General features: G+C 37.8%; 1 protein-coding gene across 2 annotated transcripts; it reads left to right on the forward strand.

The window, feature by feature from the left end:
* The first annotated feature begins 357 nt into the window (after window positions 1-357).
* On the forward strand, window positions 358-17,246 carry Tbx22 (T-box transcription factor 22). 2 transcript variants are annotated; one of them, XM_090327246.1, is made up of 9 exons: window positions 358-503; window positions 8,454-8,633; window positions 9,238-9,421; window positions 10,253-10,354; window positions 11,722-11,896; window positions 12,831-12,995; window positions 13,715-13,779; window positions 14,111-14,196; window positions 16,455-17,246. In XM_090327246.1, the coding sequence occupies exons 2-9, from the start codon at window positions 8,456-8,458 to the stop codon at window positions 17,069-17,071; spliced, it is 1,572 nt and encodes a 523-aa protein (XP_090183372.1). In that variant the 5' UTR covers window positions 358-503; window positions 8,454-8,455; the 3' UTR covers window positions 17,072-17,246. The 2 variants fall into 2 exon arrangements, with proteins under 2 accessions (XP_090183372.1, XP_090183373.1); XM_090327247.1 differs by having other exon boundaries at window positions 9,241-9,421.
* The last annotated feature ends 7,447 nt before the right edge of the window (window positions 17,247-24,693 follow it).

Below are 24,693 nucleotides of genomic sequence, written 5' to 3' on the forward strand. Positions count from 1 at the left end.
GTGCTCTCATTTGGGATGGAAATGGGTCCATTACATTTTAAGGTCCATCCACTCCTGGTTCCTAGACATTCCCATTCCTCCTCCTTTCTCTACACCTCCTTCCCCCCTCCCCCCCAGGAGCAGGGCCCAACCAGACTAGTTTCCTGCAGGAAGCTGAAAAAAAAAGATTTGGGGGTTCCCAACCTCGAGACTCTGGAGACTGCCATTATGTGATTAAGGCTGGCCTTTTGTCAAAGTAAATCTGCGTGGGAGCAAGCGTGGGCGGGGGTCCAACCCAGGAGCAGCAAGTGAGGTTTCTGCTTAGCTGGCCAGAACGTGACGTTCTCTCTTGCTTCGCTTCCTGGCTCAAGGCTGACAGTGTCCTGTGAAGTCTGAAGAAGGTGAGGAGGCAATCGTTTAAGGAGTTGAAGAGCACAACTTGAGACGCGGCATTCCCGCAACTGGGCCGGGCTGGGCTGCCCTCTTGACAAAGAAACCCACGTTGGCTGCTTATTTTCTCCCAGGTAAAAACCCCTGCATTACTGGCCAGAGTGTGGATTTTCTTCGGTTGCCTCCACAGTAATGGTGCTTAGCAGCTTCTGTCAATACTGTTAGCTATCACCAAGCAAGTCCGTAAGAATGGGGTGGTCCGGCTGAAGTTGAAATTAATTATTGGTGTCATCTTCATTTATCGGTGAACTTTGGGAGAGATCTTAAAATCGCTACTTGTTTGGGACCCAGAAGTGTTATATTAGTACTCCGCAAACTAAGTGAAGTTTACACATGGCCTGTCCCAAATAACCAGCAATGATTCCTCGCCAAAGCTGAGAAGCTGCCCTCTGGGAAGTCCTCAAGCCTAAGGAACTATGCACAATACATGTACAGATCCAGGGAGTGAGGGCAAAAGACATTTGGCTTCCTGGAAGGTGAGAACATTGACTGTCATGGAAACTGCTTAGCTGAATGTCTAATACTCAGAGCTGCCACTGGCCCAAGCTTTTTCTCAAACAAATCAAAGCTAGTTTTTTTTGTTTTGTTTTGTTTTTTGAAATAGAAGGATTTTTCTGAGCTCTCTTGTGCTTCAGAAGGGGCAGCAGAATGGGGCAAAAAACTACCTTTGATTTCTGCTTTTTCTCACCAGAACTTGAGTTCAAGTGCATGTAATGGTGATACATGCACTGCATCCACCAGAAAGCACCTGGCAGTGAAGGGAATATGAAGGAGGCTGTCTTTTTTGGGGGGAAGGGGGAGGGGGGGAGGGTGGTAGTGTAGTTTTTTCAAATCTCACTGCTCTGCAAGAAAATTTTGCTGCATGTTACTGGAGGAGCAAGGGGAAATGAAAGAGAGATACCAGAAGAGGGAAAAAGAACCAAAACTGAAAAAGACAGGAAGAAAGAATAATAAATAGGGAAACACAAAAATTGAGGGACATATATATATATGAAAATTTTCAGGTAACAGAGAGACAAAGAAGGAAATAAAGGGAAATGCACCAAAAAGAAAACCACATTCAGGGATGAAAGTAACAAGCACCAACTCATTGATTATGGTTTTCCATAGAAGCCTCACTGAGGCTGGTTTGCTGCTTGGGAGACTTGAAGAAATTCATTGAGTGTTCTTGGAACTGACCTGTTCCTCTCAAGACTGTGACAATAGCTCCAGTTTATATAAATGCAGAGATATATGTTAGATAACTCACTGTCACTAAAAAAATATCCTTCAAGACTGAATTTAAACCCATTCCAAGGAGAACCGTCATAGAGAAAAGATGCTCACAAAGCATTTTCTCTGAAAGTGATGGCCTTTCTTTTACAGTGTTCAGATTTGATTTGTGTTGTCAAACTGTAGTTCTGACTTATTTTTACTACAAGGACATGTACTTTGACATCAGTTTAAACTGAAATCCAGTCAATATTTTCCATTTTCACAAATGAAAAACTTCAGTTATTTCCACTGACCTACACATCCATCCTCTCATTTTTCTCCTATGTAACAGCCATCACATGTTGTGGCTAGAGTCTCTTTGATATCTTAATATAGGGTTTGACTAGAAGAAAGTTTTCTCAATAGGCATTTTGTGATGTGTTTGTGTGTGCTATTAAAGTAAATCTTAGACATATATTTACAAATTTTGATTACTTACACTGTGACAGAGTGATGAAAGGTGACCATCAAATATCTTTCATTGCAATTACTTAGGTTACTATAGGTAGGACATCTCCACACTTACTCTTTTTATTGTTTCTTTTTCTGCTATTAATTTAAATGCTCCAAATTATCCAAGGATATAATTACCCTCCTCATGATGAGAAGAACCTTCTAAATTTGAATATTTAAAAAATGCCTACTAACCTTAGGAATTGATTGGAAAAACTGGGAACTATTAATATGTCTTTGATAAATTTAGTGAGAATGAAAAATATGTTTTTAAAACATAAAAACAGAAGCCTCCCATTGCAATTACTATCAAAAGGAAGAGTTTACCATTGACTAGAAGTATGAGGACATAATAAAATATAGAGTACTTGTTTGTTTGCAACAAATGTTTTGGCAAGCATAAGCATCTTTTCCTCCCCATGAGAAGAACACAATGAACAAAGATAAGAATTTGTCTCTCAACTCTTTCTTCTACTCCACCTAGGAACAAGAACTACAAATCTCTGCAAGCATAACCCAATTACTGTATGCATGAAAGCACAGCATTTCTTGTAAGAGCACATTGAATATAGCTCACCAGAAATAGAAGAACACACTGTGAGAATCTATTTAATATTAATTAGGCCAGTTTCCTTAAATCTCTGGAGTGACAACACAGATATGTGTAAGCGGCTTTTTATTAACATGATTAGTTAATCATGCAAGAAGAACGTATACTTGTACTGCATTGGTAAAATATCAAAATATATTGTTCTAAAGAATCATTCAGGAAATCAAATTCTGCATTATATCAGACATGTTTCCCAAGGACTTAAAAACACAAATATAACCTTTTGGTCTAATTTATTAGTTTTAATTAATAAAATAGTTCTCAAATATATTCAAGAAAGAATGACTTCCCCAAAGACACCTGCCCTTTTGAATCCATTTTATAATTCATCCAAAGGTTGAAAGCTCCAACATTGGTCCAAATTTCTTCTCCTTATATGTGGCCTCACAGATTTCTTAGCTGGGGAGCGATACAAAGATTAGCACATTCTTGACGTTAACTTCCACTATCTCTTTAATGTTGAAAATAGTTATGAGTGCTTATTATGTTCCAGGCATTATGCCAAGGGGTTCGCATAAATTATTTTACTAGATCCTCAGATACATATAACCACTTATAGAAACATGCCCTATGGTGGATGTATTAGAGGTAGAAGTTTAAAAGACAGTGACTTACTGCCCAAAAAAAAAATAAGCTTCAGGAAATAGTATGAGTGAGAATTTGAACCAGATCAGTTTCAACCCAAAGTTTCCCTAACTGCTTGGATCTTAGCCCTATTTACTATCATCCTAGGAGGTCTTGTAGGAATTCATACTCTACATTTACATATTCACCTTTCTTTGCGGGGTTTACAATTCTGAAAGAGTCCCTAGGTTATAATTTCCCTATTAAAAGAACCAGATGTACTGGAAAGAGAGTGAAAAAAGCGAAGAGAACTGGAGATCAAAGTGATGTTCCATTTTTCTTTTTTTTTTTATCAGCATAAGTGTATTTTGTCAGGGCTCTTTTGTCCACAAGTTAAAAAAAATCAAGCTGGGATTCACTTAAGCAAGGACAATGTATTTCTTTATGGAACTTAACAAAATCAGATACTCAAATGATACACAGAGGCAGCTGGCTTTCTGCATTTCTTGACTGTACTTACCTCAGTGCTCACTCAAGAGAGGCCTTTCCCAAGTCATAGCAAAAAAAAATGTAATGAACAACTTACAGCAGATGCACAAGCTACAATCTTGGAACTATGGCAAAATATCTTATCTTTGGGAGTAAAAGTCAAGAAGAGCAAAACTAAGAATTGAGGCAACAATCTCTATCATGAAGTCACCTGTGCTGCTTGCAAAGTAGCATTGGATATCCAATCAGTCGCAATGTTTTTATTTTATTGCATTTTATTTACCTGATAAACGCATGTATATGCACACATATAGACTCTACATATTTGAAACATTAATTGGTCATTCATTATATTCCAAACTGAAAGTAGGATGGAGAATCTCATTTTGCCTGTCAACCCTTTAGTAAATATTAGAGAGTACATTTGTTTTTATTCCAAAAAGACTTGGGTCTCTTTAAAAATAACATTTTTCTTCAAACAATCCAGGTTATATACATAGAAACCTAGTGAGGCCCTGAAACATTTCCTGTAGCATGATAAATTTTTCAGAAACAGAACATTTTCAGATATTCTGGCTTAATACAGAATATCAATTTCTATGCATACACACTTTATAAGAAGCAATATTTTCATGCATACTGTTATGTACACGTGTTAATATAGGGATATGATTGGTAATATATTGAGGCTTTTTTAGACATAAAATTGCTTTCCATAGTTCTACAAGTTCAAGTATCATGTTCAAGATTATCTCTAATGAAACATCTGCCTTTCAAGACTCTTGTTTATCCCTCTTGATATTGAATAGATTTTTAGGTGTATTTACCATACCTTTTTTCTTCAAGTAAATAACTCCTACTGTATTCCCAATAGAAACCAATATTTTATTGTAATTTTTTTCTAATGTCAATTTCTTTTGTCAGTTCTGGGGCTTGAACTCAGGGCCTGAGCACTGTCCTTTGGCTTTCTGAAGGCTAGGGCTGTACAATTGGAGCCACAGCATCACTTCTGATTTTTTTTTCTATGTATGTGATATTGAGGAATCCAACCCTGCTCTTTGCGTATGCTAGGCAAGCAGTCTTCCACTAGGCCAAACTCAGCCTTGTCAAATACTTTTTAAAGGTACTATTCTTTTGTTTGTTAGTGCCATCCTGGGGGTTGAACTCAGTGTCTGGAGCCATACCTTAGCTTTTTTTTTGCCAAAAGATGGAGTTCTACCTCTCGAGCCACACCTTTACTTCTGGCTTCTTGGTGGTTAATTGTAAATCAAGTGTCTCACAGACTTTCCTATCAGTGATGTCTCCAAACTGTGATCCTCAGTCACCTACCTAGGATTAGAGGTGTGAGCCACTGGGTACAAAGCTAAAAATACTATTGGTATGTGAGTGTCTGTGAGTCGCAGAGTTTGTCTCCCTGTGCTGTATTGTCATTCCATTGTCAGAGAATCTATCATAAAAGTTTAAGCATGTTTTTTGGAAACATAAACTGCTTAGAAGAGGTTTGCAGATGTAGAGAAGTAATTACTGGCATCAGCATGTGTTCCTCAGATCTTTCTTTCCCCAAGGGTGGGGGAGGCTCACAGTCTAGTACTTGAGCAGCTGAACAGATCTCCAAACTGGTTCTGAGATACTGGACTGTTTCCTCTTAATACAAGTTATCTGGAGTTAGTTGCAACTTACACAAGCATATTTGAGTGAGAGCAGAGCTACAGTTATTTCTGATATATTGGAATGAGCAAAGTTTAATTTACACAAATAAATGCAATTCTGGGTGAGTAAATTACATACATGGAGTAAGTATTAAAGAAGACACATTTTGTAAGAAGGGAATGTATCCTGATATATGTTATTTCCATGATTTCAGAAACCCACATTATGTAACAGAATGTACTAAAACAAATATGTACTAACCTGAATTTTATAAACATTTGTTCTTTAAAGGACCAGAGTAAGCCAAGTTTTCCCTTCCTACATAGGGTAATGTCCTGCCTTAGAGCAGTAAAAGGAGCTAGTGTTTAAAAACAAGAAAAATTCCAAACTGAAAAAGGTAATCAAATACTACATGCTACTTAGCAATCTAAAGTTAATGAACTAGACTTTTATGATTCTGAATTGTGTCTTTTGGGTAAGAACATACAAAGGCAAAATATATCTTCTGAATAGAAGTGAATAGAGCCAGGCTCAGTGGCTCAACCCTGTAATCCTAGCTACTCAGGAGGCTGAGATCTGAGGATCAAGGTTCAAAGCCAGCCAAGGCACAAAAAAACCTGAGACCCTTATCTCCAATTAACCACCAGAAAACTGGAAGTGGTACTGTGGCTCAAGGTGTAGGGTGGTAGCCTTTGGCTGAAGAGCTCAGGGACAATGCCCAGGCCCAGGGTTAGGTGGTTGTACTTGAGCTGAAGAGCTAAAGGACAGTGCTCAGTCTGAGTTCTAGCCCCATGACCCAGAAAATAAGAAAAAGTGAATAGACAAATACTCCCTACTTCTGCTTTATTGCCTGAAGTAAGAAATACCTATGAAGTGCAGTAAGGTCCCATCCAGAAATGGCTACTTTCCAAAGCCAAGTGCATTACACACTGGAATTGGCCTTGTCCTGTGAGCTTCACTCTACATGTCCAAGATAGTGTCTTTTTTTTTTTTTGGCCAGTCCTGGGCTTGAGCTCACAGACTGAACTCCGTCCTTGGACTTTCTCAAGGCTAGAGCTCTACCATTTGAGCCTCAGCCCCACTTCTGGTTTTTTTCTATGTATGTGGGTACCGAGGAATTGAACCTGGGTCTTTGTGCATGCTAGGCAAGCACTCTACCCCTAGGCCAAACTCCCGGCCCAATAGAGAGTGTCTTTCTACTATTCTTTTCTGTGACATTCAACCTGTGACTAAAACCTTTGCAATCATAGCTGAGATCATAAAAGACTTAGAGACATTCCAATTACTTTAAGATGTCTTTGGCTTAATATCCCATCACCACTGTAACTACCATTACATGGAAAATCTAGGCAGAGTATATTTGCAACTAAATAGCTTAAATGAAACAGTTACAAAAGACTTTTATTTTGTAATTGTAATATTGAGATACTGTAAGATATGTTTTATTATTTTAAATGGAGTTGGATTGGTTGTAAATGTGGGGAAAAAAGAAATTTCTCTTTGAGACACTTATATCCAACTAACCACAAAAAGATAGAAGTGCCTGTATGGCCCAAATGGTAGCGCTGGAGCTTTCAGCAAGAATAAGTAAGTACAGCATCTAGGCCCTGAGTTCAAGCCCCAGGAGAAAAGAAGATCCTTTGTGGAAATGTGCAAATGTCATTAGTTTACATGCAGTTATCAAGGGTCCAGGGGCCCCTGGTTTCTTATTTCTGTTGGCAAGTGCATGCCTGGATCACATGTACTCTGACATCGCACATGTGCATGTGCAAACATATTCATAGGAAATGGTAAAGTCTCCTTCTGACCAAAAGAACATCTTTATCCATTTTAAAGAAAAGCAAAACCTGACTGAGGACGATATCCTAGGAGACACTGGAATCAATTATTAAATCATAACATGATGAGCTGCACACATTCTTAGGAGCCAAGGCCCTATTGTTATATTTCTAGTGGCCTTGACTTGTGTTTGTTGACGAACCTCTATGAATATGAAGAAGATAAGACATGAGCCCCCAAATTTGTTCTGATCTTCGATAATGGTATCTGGGACTCTCCCTGAGACTTTCCCTGAGACTGACTTAGCAAGAAAAAGATAATATACACTGACACAACTACCCAGTTAGTTGGAGAGCCCAGCTTCACAGCAAACTGGCTCTGAAAGCTTGCTTGCACTCCTTTCTCATTTGTTCTATGCTGTCACCTGGGAGAGAGCAAAAGACTTCAAACCATTTTTTTCTGGATCTGGTTAAATAATATTTGCACTTTGTTGGGCAAGTGGCCCCTCGTGGGCAATTATTGCACATTTTTTTGAGGTTTACAATTTAATGTAAAACAGTAACCTTGTGTGCCTTTTTCCTCCCGCCTCTTGGAGTACTTTTCCAACCAACCCCCAACTCCTCCTCCCTGTCAGACTCTGAAGTGTCACTCACAGTGCTTTTTATGCTTCCAACAGTTTCCAAAACAAACACCGGAGGCTGTGACCGGCTGGTATCCAGTCAGTCGGATGCAACATTATCTCCCAATCCCAGTGGCGTGAGCCGCTATTGGCGGCAGGTCTGCTCCCTAAAAGGCCTGCATTTGCCAATCTCTGCGCTCTGGCAGGTCCCAGAAACAAGGGATTTGAGGACTGATGGTCCGCACATGTCTACTGGGAAGGAGGAGACTGAAAAAGGAAGGGGAGGCTAGGCTCAGGAAGAATTCAGACCTTAATTTACTCTTCTTTCCTTTAGTCTAAAGAAAAAAAATAGATGTATACATAAAAATCACACACACACACACACACACACACACACACACACACACACACACCCCACACACAAGCTTCTCGAGGAATTTTGTCCTTGAGTACCAGTCCAAAAATTGTTTTTCGGATTTGGGATTTTTTTTTCTTGTCCTGCTTTCTTTCCTTCGCCTATCGCTTGCCTCCTCCCTCTGGTCTCCTCCCTCCCTCCCTCAGTTCAGGCGGCAACTCGGCTGCAGACACTTCACTTTTTCCCTCCAGGGATGGCTCTGAGTTCTCGAGCACATGCCTTCTCTGTGGAGGCCCTGATGGGAAGACCCAGCAAAAGAAAACCTCAGGAACCAAGAGAGGAGATGCAGCACAAACTTGTGCAGAAAGAGGGTGGAGAGGAAGAGGAGGAGAGAAGGAGCAGCGCTGCCTGCAAGAGCGAGCTGCCGCCGGGTGAGTATCCACACGCAGCCCCAGTGCCCTGAGCCGGTGGCCTTCACTGGCTAGATCCACAGTTGTGTGCCAGGCTCGCCACGCTGTGGGAGGGTGGCAGACTCGATGCACCGATGACCCCCGTCCCAGCTCAGCAGCCCCGTTTGGGGCCCCGTGGGACAACTTGGCCACCTGACTGTAAAGGAACTTTTCTGAACTTTTGAAAGGCGCGCGGACGATCGCGACTCCTTTTAAGTCCGCACAGGCTTTGCGGACCGGTGAGACTCACAGATCCGCTACAAAGCGTGCAGAGCCAAAAGGTGGCTGTTCCTTCCTCTGAGAAGCGGGTGCGCTCCCCAGCATGCAGGGGGATCCAGCCTCAGATCAGACCGTCGGCGGGTGTTTGAGGATTGATCCATTTAAAGGGTTGTGTCTGTTTTTTCCCCCAGGGGGACATAGTTTGATTCCCTCTCCCCCATCCTCGTATTAAGTGAGCACAGAGGGTGTTGGGGGGAACTTGGGAATCCAACACTAGGGTTTCTAGAGATGGGAGGAAGCGTGCTTCTTAGGAAAAGAGAAAGAATGAGTACAGCTTTTGAAACGCTCCAAGTCTCTCTTTGTCCAGCAGAAAAGAAACCCAAGACAGAATCCTCCACAACTGCTCTCTCCAGCTGTGGTGCCCTCATTGGCGATAGCAACCAACATGGGAATGTTGAAAACGATGGTATTCAAGTAGAGCTTCAAGGCTCGGAGTTGTGGAAGCGATTCCACGACATCGGGACCGAGATGATCATCACCAAAGCTGGCAGGTTTGGCTCTACTCAAAACTTTTCCTGAGGAGCGCACAGCAACGCAGTTAGTAACTCTGTCTATCTCTATTAACGTTTACACTTCATTTTGAGCCTCTGTGAATTTCTCGAATCCTCCACTCGTTGACAGACGTTAGAAAACTACGGGCCTCTCAATTTGTGGTACTAAGTATATCCTTCACATAAATAGTCAATAGTCTGTAGTTTCTTTCCCTGTACATTTGGACTCCTACGAGTCCTCCCGTTCTTGTTTATGTAGTTAGTGTATGATAGAAATTGCAAGCGCCCAGGCAAACGGGTATCAGATGTCACCTCCATGTTTTAGGCTGTGGCCACACCTTTATGTTTAAACCTTACAGATACTACTTCAAGACAGTTCCTTGCATAGTCTCTTTAGGTACCATCCTTAGCTCAAACTACTCTAAGATCTGCCTTTTCCATGCCACTTTTTTAGTGAGGAACTATCCTTTCATGACAGCAAGTCATTGTTTGTTGCTTTGTTTTATTTTAACCTTTCTCACTTCAACCTTTCCCAAATCTGCCTCACCAAACTTTCTGCGGAAAACTCAGGACAGAGTCTTTTCACTTCTTTTTCTCTTACAAATTTTCATATGCTCAAAGACTTTATTATAAGGTTATTCTGATCTACTCAGAAATCCTGCATTTCCTCACTAAAGCATATAACTAACAAGTTTTCCTCACATAGCAAATGTCATTCCTTGAACCTGCCATAGAACTGGAAGGGTACTATGAGTCTCAAATTGCTAGTGGTGTCACTATTTGTTCAGGACTTCTCCAGATTAGTCTCTATTTTTTTTTCCTTTCCCACAGGCGGATGTTCCCATCTGTTCGGGTCAAAGTGAAAGGGTTGGAACCAGGAAAGCAGTACTATGTGGCCATGGATGTCGTACCAGTTGATTCCAAGCGCTATAGGTAACTAGTTCCATCTAGATTACATTAGCCCTAGTCTGAGGACAGGGATTTCGATTTTTAGATCTACAACCTGACAGCTCTTTGTGGGAGGGATGATTGTATTTCCTTTGGCTTTGAAAGTTGAAAGACAAGCAGGTGTATTCCATCCCCTCTTCCTGGAAAGCCAGGTCAACTGGTGCTTTTACTATCTTAGCCTCTGATCTTACCCACCTAAAATTATGTAAAATGGAGAAGGGCTGGGCTCTAGCTGGCTGAAGGAAGCCAATATGAAGAAATTGGGAGAGAAAGGTCCTAGGCTCCTGGTGGACCCAGGCTCCCGGGGACACACTGGGCTACATTGCTTTCCCAGAAAGCTCCAAGAATAATGCTATGATTTGTCCCAAGCTAGTCAAGTGTCCTTACTAGCACATCAGCCCATATTTATCCCTTGTTTTGAATTTTACTTAAAATTGTGGGCAAGTACCAGATGGTAGAAGGGTCCTTTTACTGTTCTGCCTTTAAGTCCTTTAAGAATAGGCTTAAAGGAGACAATTTTTTTCCAAAGTTCAATAGGAACTTCTGAGCTAGCAACCCTGAAAGCACGGGGCCAGATGATGTTCCTTTAACACAAGAACTCAGTCTATACTCAGCTGTGAACATTCCACACAGCGTTAAGTGTGATACCTGGGCCTCTAGCCTGTCTCACCCAGTGCTGGTTTTCACAGGAAAGATAAAGCCCAGACCCCAAAACTTATTGAAGCCATGGCCTACAACCATGGAACATACTGTTTTTGGGTTGTAACTGGCTTCGGACTACTAAGCACAACTTGGAGTTCAAGACTGGAAATGGTTGGGAAATCAACCCTAACACTACATTGAACAGTGTCTCGTATGTGTGTGTGTGTGTGTGTGTGTGTGTGTGTGTGTGTGTGTGTGTGTGTGTGTATGGGGGTGTTCTGATGCTAAATCTAACTTATGAAAGAACTGGGAGGATGACTAGTGACAGTGAGCTGAGCAGACACTCTTCTCAGCCTTCTACTTCTTCCCTGATGCTTCTCAGCCAACGCACACATATTTTTCTAGCATATTTGCGTGGTAAGAGGAGTTAGATCAATTTCTATTGTGGTTTCTCTGAGGAAATACAAACCAGACCTGCAAATCCCATGACATTTTATTTATCCTGGCACTTCACTGCAGTTTGATGACATGCACTTATTTACTGTTTGTTTTCTGCTCCTGAGTACTCTTTGAAAATCAAGTTGGGTCCTGCTACTTGCCTTTGTGGTCAGCTGGCTAACCTTTGGTTAGGACTTTTAAACCCAGCAATTTCTCAAGTTCCTGGCTTTAGCTAGCTGAGAGTAATGAACGAATATCCTGCATCTTTTCAGGTATGTGTATCACAGTTCTCAGTGGATGGTAGCTGGGAATACAGACCATTCATGCATCCCTCCCAGATTCTATGTCCACCCAGACTCACCCTGCTCAGGAGAGACCTGGATGCGGCAGATCATCAGCTTTGATCGGGTGAAACTTACCAACAATGAGATGGATGACAAAGGCCATGTAAGTGAGCTAAATCTTTCTCCCACAGGAGGGTGGTGGTGAGGCTCCAGCCCACAGGTCACCCTAGAGAGATCAAGGAAACTTCTCAGTTGCACATGTGCTCTTTAACTGTCTTAGCTGTGGACTTGTAAGCAAAATAGGCAACAAATGGCTCCTGAAACCTTCCTTTGGCATCTGAGAGTACTGGCATATGGGAATGATAACTGTAGGCAGTTTGAGTCTGAAAAAGATCACTTTGAGCCAAAATGCCTGGTTTGAGAGAGTGGGAAGAAAACTTTACAGGGCTGTCAGGAACCCTGTCTTTCCAAGCAACATTGGGGCTTTGGCTTTCCTGTTAGTCCATACAATTCCTAGATGGAAATCTTTGAAGTAGAACAGTGAGGAGGTACAAATGAACTACAGGAATACAAAATGAAATTCTCATCCACAACCAGATCCAAAGGAGTCAGTTCCTACCTGTGTGCATGCTCTTGAGCTTTCTCAGTACCTATGCTCTGTCCTGCCTTGTCTAGCCTGGCCATATGCCAGTCCCAAGAGAGGAAGGAGCCATAACAATTAGGAAGTTGTGAATTCAAGTTTCCCACCAAATTCATGCATGCTCATCGGTTATTGACAGGTGATCAGATGTTTATTACACTTGTACATCACATAGACATCTAGATTTGTAAGCCACAAAGGGCCTCCATCTGGAGTGCAATATGTGACCTGGTGCCACTGAGATGCCTTGCTCTGGAAACTTTTTAGCTATGAGGGCCTCTGTTGGGGGCCAAATCGCACAACAAAGATCCCTGGATGTGGTTTCCTGAGCCTCTCTGGTATAGATTTGCCCCATTTTTTTTATGTGTGTGTGTTTATTAACATTGCATGTGGTTGTGAGAGGGGAATGGTTATAGGGCCAGGTTTTTATGGCAGCATTTAACCATTTCTCCCTCAGATCATACTACAGTCTATGCATAAGTACAAGCCTCGAGTGCACGTGATAGAGCAAGATAGCATGGTTGACCTATCCAAGATTCAGTCCCTGCCTGATGAAGGAGTTAAAATATTCTCCTTTCAAGAAACTGAATTCACTACAGTGACAGCCTACCAAAATCAACAGGTAAAGTAAGTGGGACCCCAGGCTAGGGGAAGTGGCCCAGAAGGACCTGGGGGCAAAAGCAAATGACACTGGTTTTATTACATTTTTAAATAATGAGGATAAGCATAGTTTTTAATTTTTTTCTTTTGCTAGTTCTGGGCTTGAGCTCAGGGCCTGAGCACTGTCCTTGGGTTTTCTCAAGGCTAGAGCTCTACCACTTGAGCCTCAGCACCATTTCCGGCTTTTTTCTATGTATGTGGTACCGAGGAATTGAACCCAGGTCTTGGTGCATGCTAGGCAAGCACTCTACAACTAGGCCCAACTCCCAGCCCCAATAATCATACTTTTATCATATTATCATCAAGTGAAATTTTATGGCAGATTATGTTATTGTTGTGTTACAATGGAAAGTACAGCAGAAGGGACCAGGCATAAAGGAGGAAATTATGCTAAATTTGACTTACATATAGGTTTATGTTTAAAGTGCCACAATACAGGTTACAGCATTATATGGCTGTTGTAACCATAAGCAATCATGACGATGTTGTCCTGACTTAATTTTTCTCTCATCTCTCTCTGTCCCTTCCTCCCTTCCTCCCACCACCCTTCCCTCCCACCTCCCTTTACTCCCTTCTACCTTTCCTCCCTCTTCCTCCTTTTTTTCCTTCTCCTTCCCTTCCTCTCTCCTCTCTCTCTCTTTCACCCTCTTCCTCTCCTTTCTCTTACTTCTGAACCCATAGATTACCAAGCTGAAAATAGACAGGAATCCTTTTGCCAAAGGATTTAGAGATCCTGGAAGAAACAGGTGAGTAGTCTAACAAGCAAATCATATCTAATATTTTTGTAGCCTATTTTGGAGTACATTTCTGGCTCAGAGACTTAAATTCTGTAAGTTTTGTTACTAATGAGTGGCAGGAAATGAATGAACTGTCTCCCAAACCTTGCTTTCTCCCGCTCTGTCCTTTATTTTTAAGCTATTTGTTATTCTGGAATCATAGTTTTTATTGAATTTTCTTCAGAATCCAGTTATAAACAAAAACCCTTTTAGATAAATATAATAAAATATAACAAGTTTATATAATAATCATTTTCAAGAACTGAATTCTGGGGTTACTGAAAATTAAATCTCTTTTTAGGGGAGTATTGGATGGGCTTTTGGAGACGTACCCATGGAGGCCTTCACTCACTCTGGATTTTAAAACCTTTGGTGTAGACACACAAAGTAAGCAAATTTTATCATATAGCATATCAATACAATAACAACAACCAGAATTCTTGTAGCAAATACAACTCAAGGAGATAAGTATATGTCAGAAAAAAGTGTGCTGACAAGCAAGTAGTTGGATATTTTACTGTGCTGTTGAAATAAAAGCAAAAGTGGAAGAGAATTGGCATAAAGGGAATAAATAGAGCTGTAGTCATGTTGTTTTGTTTCTAGGTTTCTTGTTGGTAGATTCTGTACCCTTAGTTCCATATCTCATCTGAATTCTTGAACATCTCACGTTATCAAATTTAGGATCTGTAGGACCTGTGGTCAATTTATATCCTGATTTACAAATATGTTAGCTATATAAATGGATGTTTTATGTTTAATGAGAAAATGTCAGCACATATTTAAGTCTTTCACTTAAGCTCTCATCTTTCTTTATGTGTGGGTATAAAAGTAAATGATAAAAACAATACTAGAGAGTGGAACTAATTTACTTTATACAAGTAAATGTATATTTTACTAGTATTTTCAAAGTCTTAAAAAGCCATTGAACATCTGACTCAAGTCAATAATGGTATTTTGGAGATTATTACATGTGAAATAACATATTAATGCATGTGGTATAGCAATTGGGAAAACCAAGTGTAAATCTATTCCACTACTATAAAGTTCCTACATTATACATGAAGTAGTATAATAATACTTGAAGATAACTTCTGTCAAAGATCAGTGCTATAAAAAGAAACAAATATTAAAATGGTAGCTCATAGACCATATAAAAATACAACATTGTCTATATCACGTGCCTAATCTTATCTGTTATATTTCCTAATCTTTAAAATATTTTTAACTTAAAATTAAAAACAGAAAGCAATGATAGTATTTTGATGTATTTCTATATTACATATTTAACTCCATTTATGTATACTTATTTACTAAAACATTATATATGGTGAAAAGTATTGTCTTATTATGATTTAGTCATATAATGAATGTACTATGTGAAAAGAAGTATTTGTAGAGTTGTGATGCAGAAAGGCAAGGACTATGTGATCCTATGTAACTACAACTCTATCAATCTGTACTTCTCCATTTCTAGGCCTGACTATAGTGATGTGATCAATATTGACACTCATTTCAACATCAATTTAACTGATACCATATAGGCCGCATGCTTTAAAATACTCAACACTATGTAATGTTCAAAGGAAGTGACAACCACTTTTAAAAATAACTTTTGAGTGTTTTATTAAAAATACAGTTTCCACTCTACTGGTGATAGATTAGGATACATCTACAAACATAAAATAGTTAAGAAAAGGAGACCATAAAACAACACAACTTCAAGTCTAGTTGAAAACCTATGGTTTGAATTTAAATGTGTTCAAAACTGAGATTTAGGCTTGATAGTTTGGGACCTTATAATAATTTCTGATTTTAAAGCTGCTGAGCTATATGAATGCTTTCATTCCTATCCTGAGATTTCTTGACTTGGAAATTTGTCTTCAGGTCCTGTTATAGTGATTCATATAAGTATCTCCATAATTTTTATATATGAAAGCTAAAGCCAAATGAAGTGACTCACATCTGGAATCCACAATACTTCAGGGGAAGAGAGAGGAAGACAGGAACTTTGGGCCAGACTGGACAAAAACCATGAGAACCTGTTTCTATAAACAAGCAGGACATGGTGACTACAGAGATTTAGGTAGTAGATTGCAGTCTGAACCTAGCCTAGACAAAAAAAACCAATAGATCCAATCTGAAAAAAAGCTAAAGCAAAAGGGGGTAGAAGTGTGGCCCAAGTGATAAGACTATTGCCTAATAAGCATAAGGCCCTTATTTCAAACGCCAGTACCACTGAAAATTAGACTGAAGCACTCTCTGAAATCCAAAATAATGAATTAATTAATTCAATTCATTTGCCTATGTTAAAGTTAAAATAACCTAAAAACCTAGATTTTATTCCTAAGACGTTATTGATTGAGCCATACACTCGGACTTGTATAAACTGTTGGAGAAACATGATTCAAGACCATAATAGTCTCATGTTAAAGGTTCAGTACGTGCTTCTCAGTAGCAGTGCTAAAAAGAATAGTAGAGATACTCGATTCACTGTCAAACAAATGAATATGTCCTTTCTCCAGGAAAACAACTAAATTTAAAAGGAAAGCTAATCTAAGAATGATACCAAGATGGTGCGGGAGATGATTTTTGATTCAACAGGAAACACTAAGTTCTTTATTCATTGGTTGAATTTTCATTCACAGGTGGAAGTAGTGGCTCATCTCCAGTGAACTCTAGTGGAGGGACTCCTTCTCCTTTAAACTCCATGCTGTCTCCACCATGCTCTCCACCTACATTTCACTGGCCTACAGGCTCCCTTGGAATGGCCTGTCCAGAAGCCTACCTGTACAGTATCAACCTTCCCTTTTGCTACAAGATTTGTCCAAGCAACTTCTGGCAACCACAACCAATTGTCTTACCTTCTCCTGAACACCTAGCAAACAACAGTCCTCAATCTCTAGCCCCACTTACGATGGAAGTGCCTATGCTGTCTTCTCTGGGACTTGCCAATTCAAAAAATCATTCATCTGAAGACTTCACTGGGCAATATCTACAAGCTCCTCATTCTGCCAATCAAATATTATGTGGATTACAGGCACCTGCACCTGGAAACATTTTCCCATCACACCCCACTGCCCCAGAGGCCATCAGTTGCTCTTTTGGGCCATCCTTTGGCTATTATAGATACAACTTTTCCATGCCATCTAGGCTGATGAATGCTGCCAACCCGCTCAAAGCAAGTGGCAATGGTCAAATTTCTTTTAGGGAAAGCAAATGCGATCATGCCCACTGGTATCCAACAATCAATCATTGCCTTTAAAGAAACAATTTCATTCTAAACACAATTGTATATAAGCACCCTTTTCTTGATATTAGATTGCAAATCCAATCATGCCCACTGGTATCCAGCAATCAATCATTGCCTTTAATGAAACAATCTCATTTTAAACACAATTGTATATATGCACCCGTTTTTTTGATATTTAGCCAGAAAGTTCAACTATTGAGCTTAAAAAGAAAATCCTCATTATCAGACCACATCACTGCTCTGCATTTAAAGTGCCTTATTAAATGTTCACAAGAACTTGTTTATAATGGCAAATGTGACCCATAAAACTATCTGATTATAGTAGACTTAGGCCTCAAAATATGCATTTGATCAATATTTGAAAAAAATACCACATCAGTGAAAATTGATGTCAGGTGACCGCTTCCATATCATGTACCTCTTATATACTGAAAGTAATTAAGAGAACATAGATGTCATTCCTATTAAAGCAGGAATTCACTGTGAAGATTGGTCTCTTTGTAAATGTATATGTTATCAGTTATAGAAAAAATGTGTTTAGTTTACACCTTTATACTATGCTATCAAATCAAATACTAATTTCAATTTTAAGGTGAATATGTGAATACAAACTTTCAAATCAGTATCAGGCCTTTTAACTCAGGGCCTTGTGCTCTTGCTCAGCTTTCTTGCTCATGGCTGGCACTCTATCACATGAGCTAGACCTATAGTCTGGCTTTTTGCTAGTTAATTGCAGATGGAATCTTGAAGACTTTTCTGCCTTCACACTGTGATCCTCCAGGTCTCAGCTCCATCAGTAGCTAGGAATACAGTTGTAGGCCAGAGGTACTTGGGTCAAGTATACTTTTTATAAATATTTGTAGCCTAATAAGTATTTAATCCTAAAGAGACACAAAGATCAAATGAAAAGGAAAGCATCTTAATAAAAGTTAATATTTTTTCACTTTATATTTGGATAGTGATTAGATGAAACTTAACTTATTCTTTAATAAACCTGATATTTTTATGTATTATTGACAAAGACAAATAGTTTTTAATTTTTTAGATTTTCTTTGTTATTGTTGTTTATTTGGTTCTGAGGGCCTCATGTATCCTAGGCAAGCACTCTACAACTAAGCCATAATCCCAGCCCCTAGACAAGTAATTTCAACTGTTTAGGAACATTAAGAAATTTTTTTTGAGGGAGAGAACCTATTTGAGTCTGTAAGAATAAAAATGGCATTACATTTGTAGAATTTAATCCCAGACTTGTATACTAGTCATGGTATATTAGACTGAAGTAAGTAGACAAAAAAAAAGACTGTAAAAGGGTTGATAAAGTCAAACTCTTTCACCATATCCTGGAATTTTCTAAACAATTGTAAATTATAGCCCATGTTCTAGGGGTTGAATTAGGTGCCGTGCTGCCCCTTAGCTTTTTTGCTCATCTAGTGCTCTACCACTTGAGCCACAGATCCACTTCTGGCTTTTGATGGTTAAATTAAGATAAGATTCCCCAACTGAAGCCTTTGCTACTCAGGCTTACTTTGATATTTAGCCAAAGAGATGGCAACAGCTAATGAGATCCTCAGATAGCCTCCTGAGTAGCTAGGATTACAGATGTGAACCACTGGCACCTAGTTCTCAACCTGTATATATTTAAGATCAATCTGTTAATTCTTTATGTAATTCTGGACATTTTATTAGTCTGGGATCCTTCATATGATGGCACAACTTGATTTTTGATGCTCTAAGAAATCTGCAAAGCTGCTTCCGAAGAATATTTCATTATTATTTATGTTGTTCAAAATGGTTATTTCACCTTAAATATGCCTTATGAATGTGATTTTTCAATATATGAGTTAAAATTATATGCCCTTGCTCATGATTGCACTCAGACCAAATGTTCTAATGAAGACAAATACTATTTAGGATTTAAATTTGTGAGATACATATTGCAAAGTCCTTGAAGTATAAAATCTGTATTCTACAAGTTTGTTAATCCAGGATTGGAAACAACAAGCACTCTTTTTTGTATATTCTCCAAAACAGCACAATCGTAGGCTAACTTTAGTAAGGCAAATTAGGATCATAATAGAAGCTCTCACCTCAGATTGCAATGAAATATATTCTGAGGGCTTACATGGGAGAACTAAAGTTATTTACAAAAGAGAATTTAGTTGAAAACTTAAATAAATCTTTGTTACTTCTTAATGATTATGTAAGAGAAGGCATATATTTTGTAGCCGAGCCATGGTATATATGTCCTGTGCTTTATAGTTCAAACAATTATGCTAAATATTACCAACATGATAGTGGTGATATATAAGTAGACTAGAAATGGTGTTAAATAATACTAGTAATGGCAATTTTAAAAATTAACTGCTAGAATCTATTTCATATAGTGCTGATAAATTATTGTTTGACACTTGAAGAAAATAGCTAGAGAGAAACCCTTCATAGAAAATTAGATATAGGAGGAACCTGAAGCATTCTAGGAAGCAGTCCCCTTCTTTTGAGTCATGCATGTCAATATGGAAATTCTTCAACTTTTAACTGTCTTGACTAAACGTTAGGCTTGCAACAAAGATCTACAACAATCAAAAGCTGTTCTGGCTAGACAAAGTGAAATTGTGAATAAAAGTGGCCACATGAAACTTAAATAATTTGAAATGGTATAATTTCAATCATTTAAACTCTTTCTATCTATTCTGGAGATGCATGTACATGAACCACTCACTTTTCAAAGAAAACACAGATCTTGCTCTATTACTTATCCTAAATAAACCTAGTGAAAATAAACTTTAAATCAATTCTGTAAGAGTTTCATATCAAGTCAGGAAATAAGTGAGTGTTATTTATCCTTAAAGACTTCAGCCAAGCCCTGACCTGCACTTAGATTCCCTGGTCAGAATGGTATTATGTGGACCAGTCAAACTGAAATCAAAGATTTAAAGTTTGAACTTTGTTACACACAAGTTCTAGGTGGATAATTTCGCTCTTTATTGCATTTGAAATACCAATATTAAACTTTGCATAATGGAACTTAGCACATTAATCTCTTTAACACCATTATTCATTTTCACTACACAGGGTGCCTAAAGCTTTCTGGAGATTACATGTGGGAGTCTAAAATATAACTTTATATGATTTAGGTTATGCAACTTAGGCCTGCAAATTATTGAATATCATTGCTTCTATTCAGTGTCCTGCAAAAATAAATAAGTTTATTTATGAAGGCTATGAAGAGAGATGTACATTATATTTCCCTGAGATTAGACATGAATTCAACATATGGTTTAAAAATGGACATGACTTCATTATTTTGTAAGATTGAAGCATGTTTATGACATGAAAAAAATGAACTGTGAGAATCAGCAAATGACAAGTTTTTGGTTTATCAAAGTTGTATGTGCTGACACCTTGACAAAGGTGCCAACAATCAATAAAGACAACCATGTGCATGAGGCATTAGAGAAGAGAAGATTTCCCTTTCTTTCTGCTACTCATTCTATGCCAAACCTTGGGGGAAATCTGGCACACATAAACAGGTAATACGTATTGAACAGGTGTGCCTGTCAGCTTTGTTAGTTAGGCCGAAACATAGCTGAAATTAATGCTTTATACCTAAATATATTTCACAAAACCTATATACATGCTGAAGACAAATTTAGATATATTGAAACAATAGAGTTATGTCTGTGCACGCAATAGCGTATTATATACTGTAGTTGTTTCCTCATTAAATCATACTAACAAGTCTTTTTCTTCTATGTATATAGTTTGGTAATTTTCACATATTACTGATATATACACACCTACGTATTTATATAATGTGATATGGACACACTCTATATATGTATATACACATATATTATGCAAATATGCCTACAGTACAAGGAAATTCTAGTTTATATTTGTTTTAAAATAATTTGCACTGCATTGCCTTTGTTTGCATTTATTTCTAAAAAGAGATAGTACAAATAACATTTACTATTTTATGCTTATATGCACTGTTTGCCATATATATTTACGTTGAAAGATTTAAATTTATTTAGCAACGTCTAACTGTATGTACTGTTCTCTGTGAATCCAATTGACAGGGTGGAAGTACAATGTTTTTACTTCAATTTAGAGATACATTTCTTTTGTGTTGAAATATCTTCAACTAGCCAAAATTGCAATAATATCCTGGTATACGGCAACAGTTTACCAGTTGATTTCACTGGAATTGAACTTGTTTATTGGAGTGGCTTTAAATAAACTAAATGTGCAGCTTAAGCACTGGTGGCAGCTGCTTTGATATATGTTCCTTGGTATACATTTAATCTTCTTGGTTTGGTCTGCAATTAAATGATAATTTGCATTAAAACTGTGCAAATAAACATGGTTTGGATGACAACATAAAGCAGAACCAAAAGATATCATAGAACATTTGAAACATATCCCATATTAAAACTATTTACATGTGTGCATCCAGCCAAATTGGGACATGCTGTTTTAATAAAATATTGAGAAGAAAAAAATACTCTAGTATCATTTCCTTTCAAGGTTTCAAATGTTCATGTTTACAAATTTGTACTACACATTAATATGTAAACATACATTATAGTGAGCAGATGTACACAGAATAGTTACAGGATCTTTCTACTTTGTTGAAATGTATATACATGTCTATTGGCTTTATTTTTAACTGCCTAAAAGAGTTACAGCATTTAAAGTTAAATATAATAGAAAATCGTGGAATTGTAGTACAATCCATTGTAGCATTAAATATTTTAGTCAAAATGTCATATTTTTATTGTTAAATTTGGCAGGATTTTGAGCTTTAATACCATGTACTTTATGTACCTGATGTAAAGTAATCTTTTAGGTGTAAAACTATTATAAAAATTTAGTATCTTACTACAATAAAAAAGAAATAAAAATCATTTTTATGCTGTCTACATTTAATGATTTTAAGGAATTGTTTGCTAAATTCATAAATTTATTTAATTTTGCCTTCACTTGAATTTTCATATTTCTTTTCATGTCATAAAACATTTATGTGCATCCCACCAATTTTATTAATGTATAATTATACTACATTTGCTCCTTGATGAATTGTGTAGATTTTAAGAAAAATGATTCCATGCAAGCACCAATAAATACATTAATTTTGAAAGAAGCATGTTATCTCTTTAATAAATAGTGAGGTAAAAATTATTCACTATTAATATCCATTGCATCACAGTCAGAGTTTGACTCAACAATGTTAGTATGACAGCTAAAGATGATTCCATCTTTTTAATTCATGATACCAGAAAAGAAAAAGACACAGTAACACAAATCTCATCATTTCAAAATGTCTCACCAAGGTGTTCATCGATAGTTGAAATAGTGAGTTGAGAGGAGGATGCAGTCCTGATGTCACATTACAAGAGACAAAGGAGGCCTTAGTTCTACAAAAATGGAATTAGGATAAATTAATCTGATGGTTTCACTTTGATGTTGTAACCAAATTCAGAAGTTCTCTGGATGTTCTTCACATAAGTAGATATTATACATTAAAATGGTGAACCTCTTTTGAACAATTAACACCCTAAGAAAAATAGCACTGGAAAGCTGAAACATGTCTTCACTGGGGTGTGAGTATAAAAAAAGGAAGCAGATAGGCAGTATTAATTTTTCAACCCTTGAAAAAGAAGTGGTTTTCCATTTCTTTGCAGTCTTTTTAATTTTGGTCATCAGTGTTTTATTATTTTGATTTCAGAGATGCTTTAACTATTTGATCAAATTTATTCCTAACTTTATTTTATAGCTATTTTAAATGGATACAGTTTGCCATTTTTTTGTATTTTACTAATGGCATATGGAAATGTTATTGGTTTTATTTTTATTTTGTACTCAGAAACTTTGTTTCTAAAAGTTTTTGATATTTTGTTTATAAGACATCATGTAATCTGTAATGAGATAGTTTCACTTCTCCTTCCCAATGTGGACTTTCTTCTACCATCCTTATAGCTAGGACTTCCACTATGTCAAACAACTCCGATGAAATGGGTATGTTTGTCTTGTTCCAGATTGTAGAGGTAAAGCTTTCAAACTTTTCCAGTTTTGCATGATGTTGGTTATAGCTTTATCTCTATGGCCTTTATTATGGTTGGATAGTTCTTTTGAGAGTTTCTGTTACGAAGAAATATTGAATCTGTCAAATATTTTAGTGCACCTATAGAGATGACTGTTTTGTATTTTATTCTATTTATTTCAAATATCATATTTCTGAATACTAAGCCATCTTTCCATCTCTGTAATGAAATATACTTCATTAGGGTGATGCTGAAATACATTGCTAGTATTTTTGTTGTGGATTTTTTATGTATATTCATCAGGTACTGGCCTGTGGATCTTAACTGTTTTAAATTCTTTTTTTCCCAATCCTGAGCTTGAACTCAGGGCCTGAGATCTGTCCTTGGGCTTACTCAAGGCTAGAGTTCTACCACTTGAGCCACAGCACCAGTTCCGGCCTTTTCTATGTATGTGGTACCCAGGAATCGAACCCCGGAAGCACTCCACCACTGAGCCAAACTCCCATTTTTTATATTCTTAATAGTTTGGATTTCCATGCAATTTTGGCCTCGAAAATGAGTTTGTAAGAGTCCCCTTCATTGTTTGGAATAACTTACAGTATCAATTCTATAAATGGTTCATTGAATTTTGCTGTGGAATTATATGTCGTAGATTTTTCTTTGATGAAAGAGGTTTTATTTCTTCTTTAATTTCACTACTCATTAGTCTGTTTATATTTTCTATTTAGTTTTTCAGTCTTGGTGGATTGTATGTGTTCAGGAACTTTTCCATTGCTGTGGACTTTTAAGTTATATTTTTATAGCTTCTTCATGCATTGTACTTTTATCACTGTGTGAGAGTTTTGTCTCTTTTTTTAAGTTAAAGTCTATTTACCTAATATAAGTATAGGTGCTTCATCTGCTTTCTTTTGGCTTCAGTTTGTGCAGAATAACATTTTTTTGTGTCGGTCATGGGGCTTGAACTCAGGTCCTGGGTTCTGTCCCTGGCTCTTTAGCTCAAGGCAACCACCCAACCCAAGGGCCTGGGCATTTTCCTTGAGTTCCTCAGCTCAAGGCTACCACCCTACCCCTGGAGCCACAGAACCACTTCCCATTTCCTAATGACTAATTGAAAAGCAGAGTCTCTGGTTCTTCAGCACCCAGGTTGGCTTTGAACCTCGATCCTCAGATCTCAGTTTCCTGAATAGCTAGGATTACAGGTATGAGCCACCGAGGCCAGCCAGAATACATTTTTTTTTGTTCATTCACTTTCAGTCTATGTGAATCTCTTGTAGATAACATATATTTGGAACACTTTTGTATTTAGCCAATTTACCTTTCAAATTTTTGGCACATATTGTATATATTTATTTATTTATGGGCTAAAGTATTATATTTGATAGATTTATATACAGTGTATTGATCAAATCAGAGTAACTGGCATTTCCATCTCCTCAAATATTCTCTTGTTTGCTATGTGTTTGGAACTTTCTCAATTTATCCTCTAGTAATGTCATTCAAGATTTATTGATCAGTAATAACTTTGTATTTTATATTGTTACTTGTCCTCTAGTTACTTTGTAGTTTATTTCATTCCTCCTTTATATG

Source organism: Megascapheus bottae, chromosome X, assembly GCF_031878675.1.
Source record: "Megascapheus bottae isolate mThoBot1 chromosome X, mThoBot2.hap1, whole genome shotgun sequence".
NCBI classification, from domain to species: Eukaryota; Metazoa; Chordata; class Mammalia; order Rodentia; family Geomyidae; genus Megascapheus; species Megascapheus bottae.

Excerpts from the sequence above, each read along its gene's own strand:
- Tbx22 (XM_090327246.1), top strand. The coding sequence starts at position 8,456 with ATGGCTCTGAGTTCTCGAGCACATGCCTTCTCTGTGGAGGCCCTGATG. Across the intron at positions 10,355-11,721 it reads GTTGATTCCAAGCGCTATAG|GTATGTGTATCACAGTTCTC; the intron begins GTAACTAGTTCC and ends GCATCTTTTCAG. Across the intron at positions 13,780-14,110 it reads AGAGATCCTGGAAGAAACAG|GGGAGTATTGGATGGGCTTT; the intron begins GTGAGTAGTCTA and ends ATCTCTTTTTAG.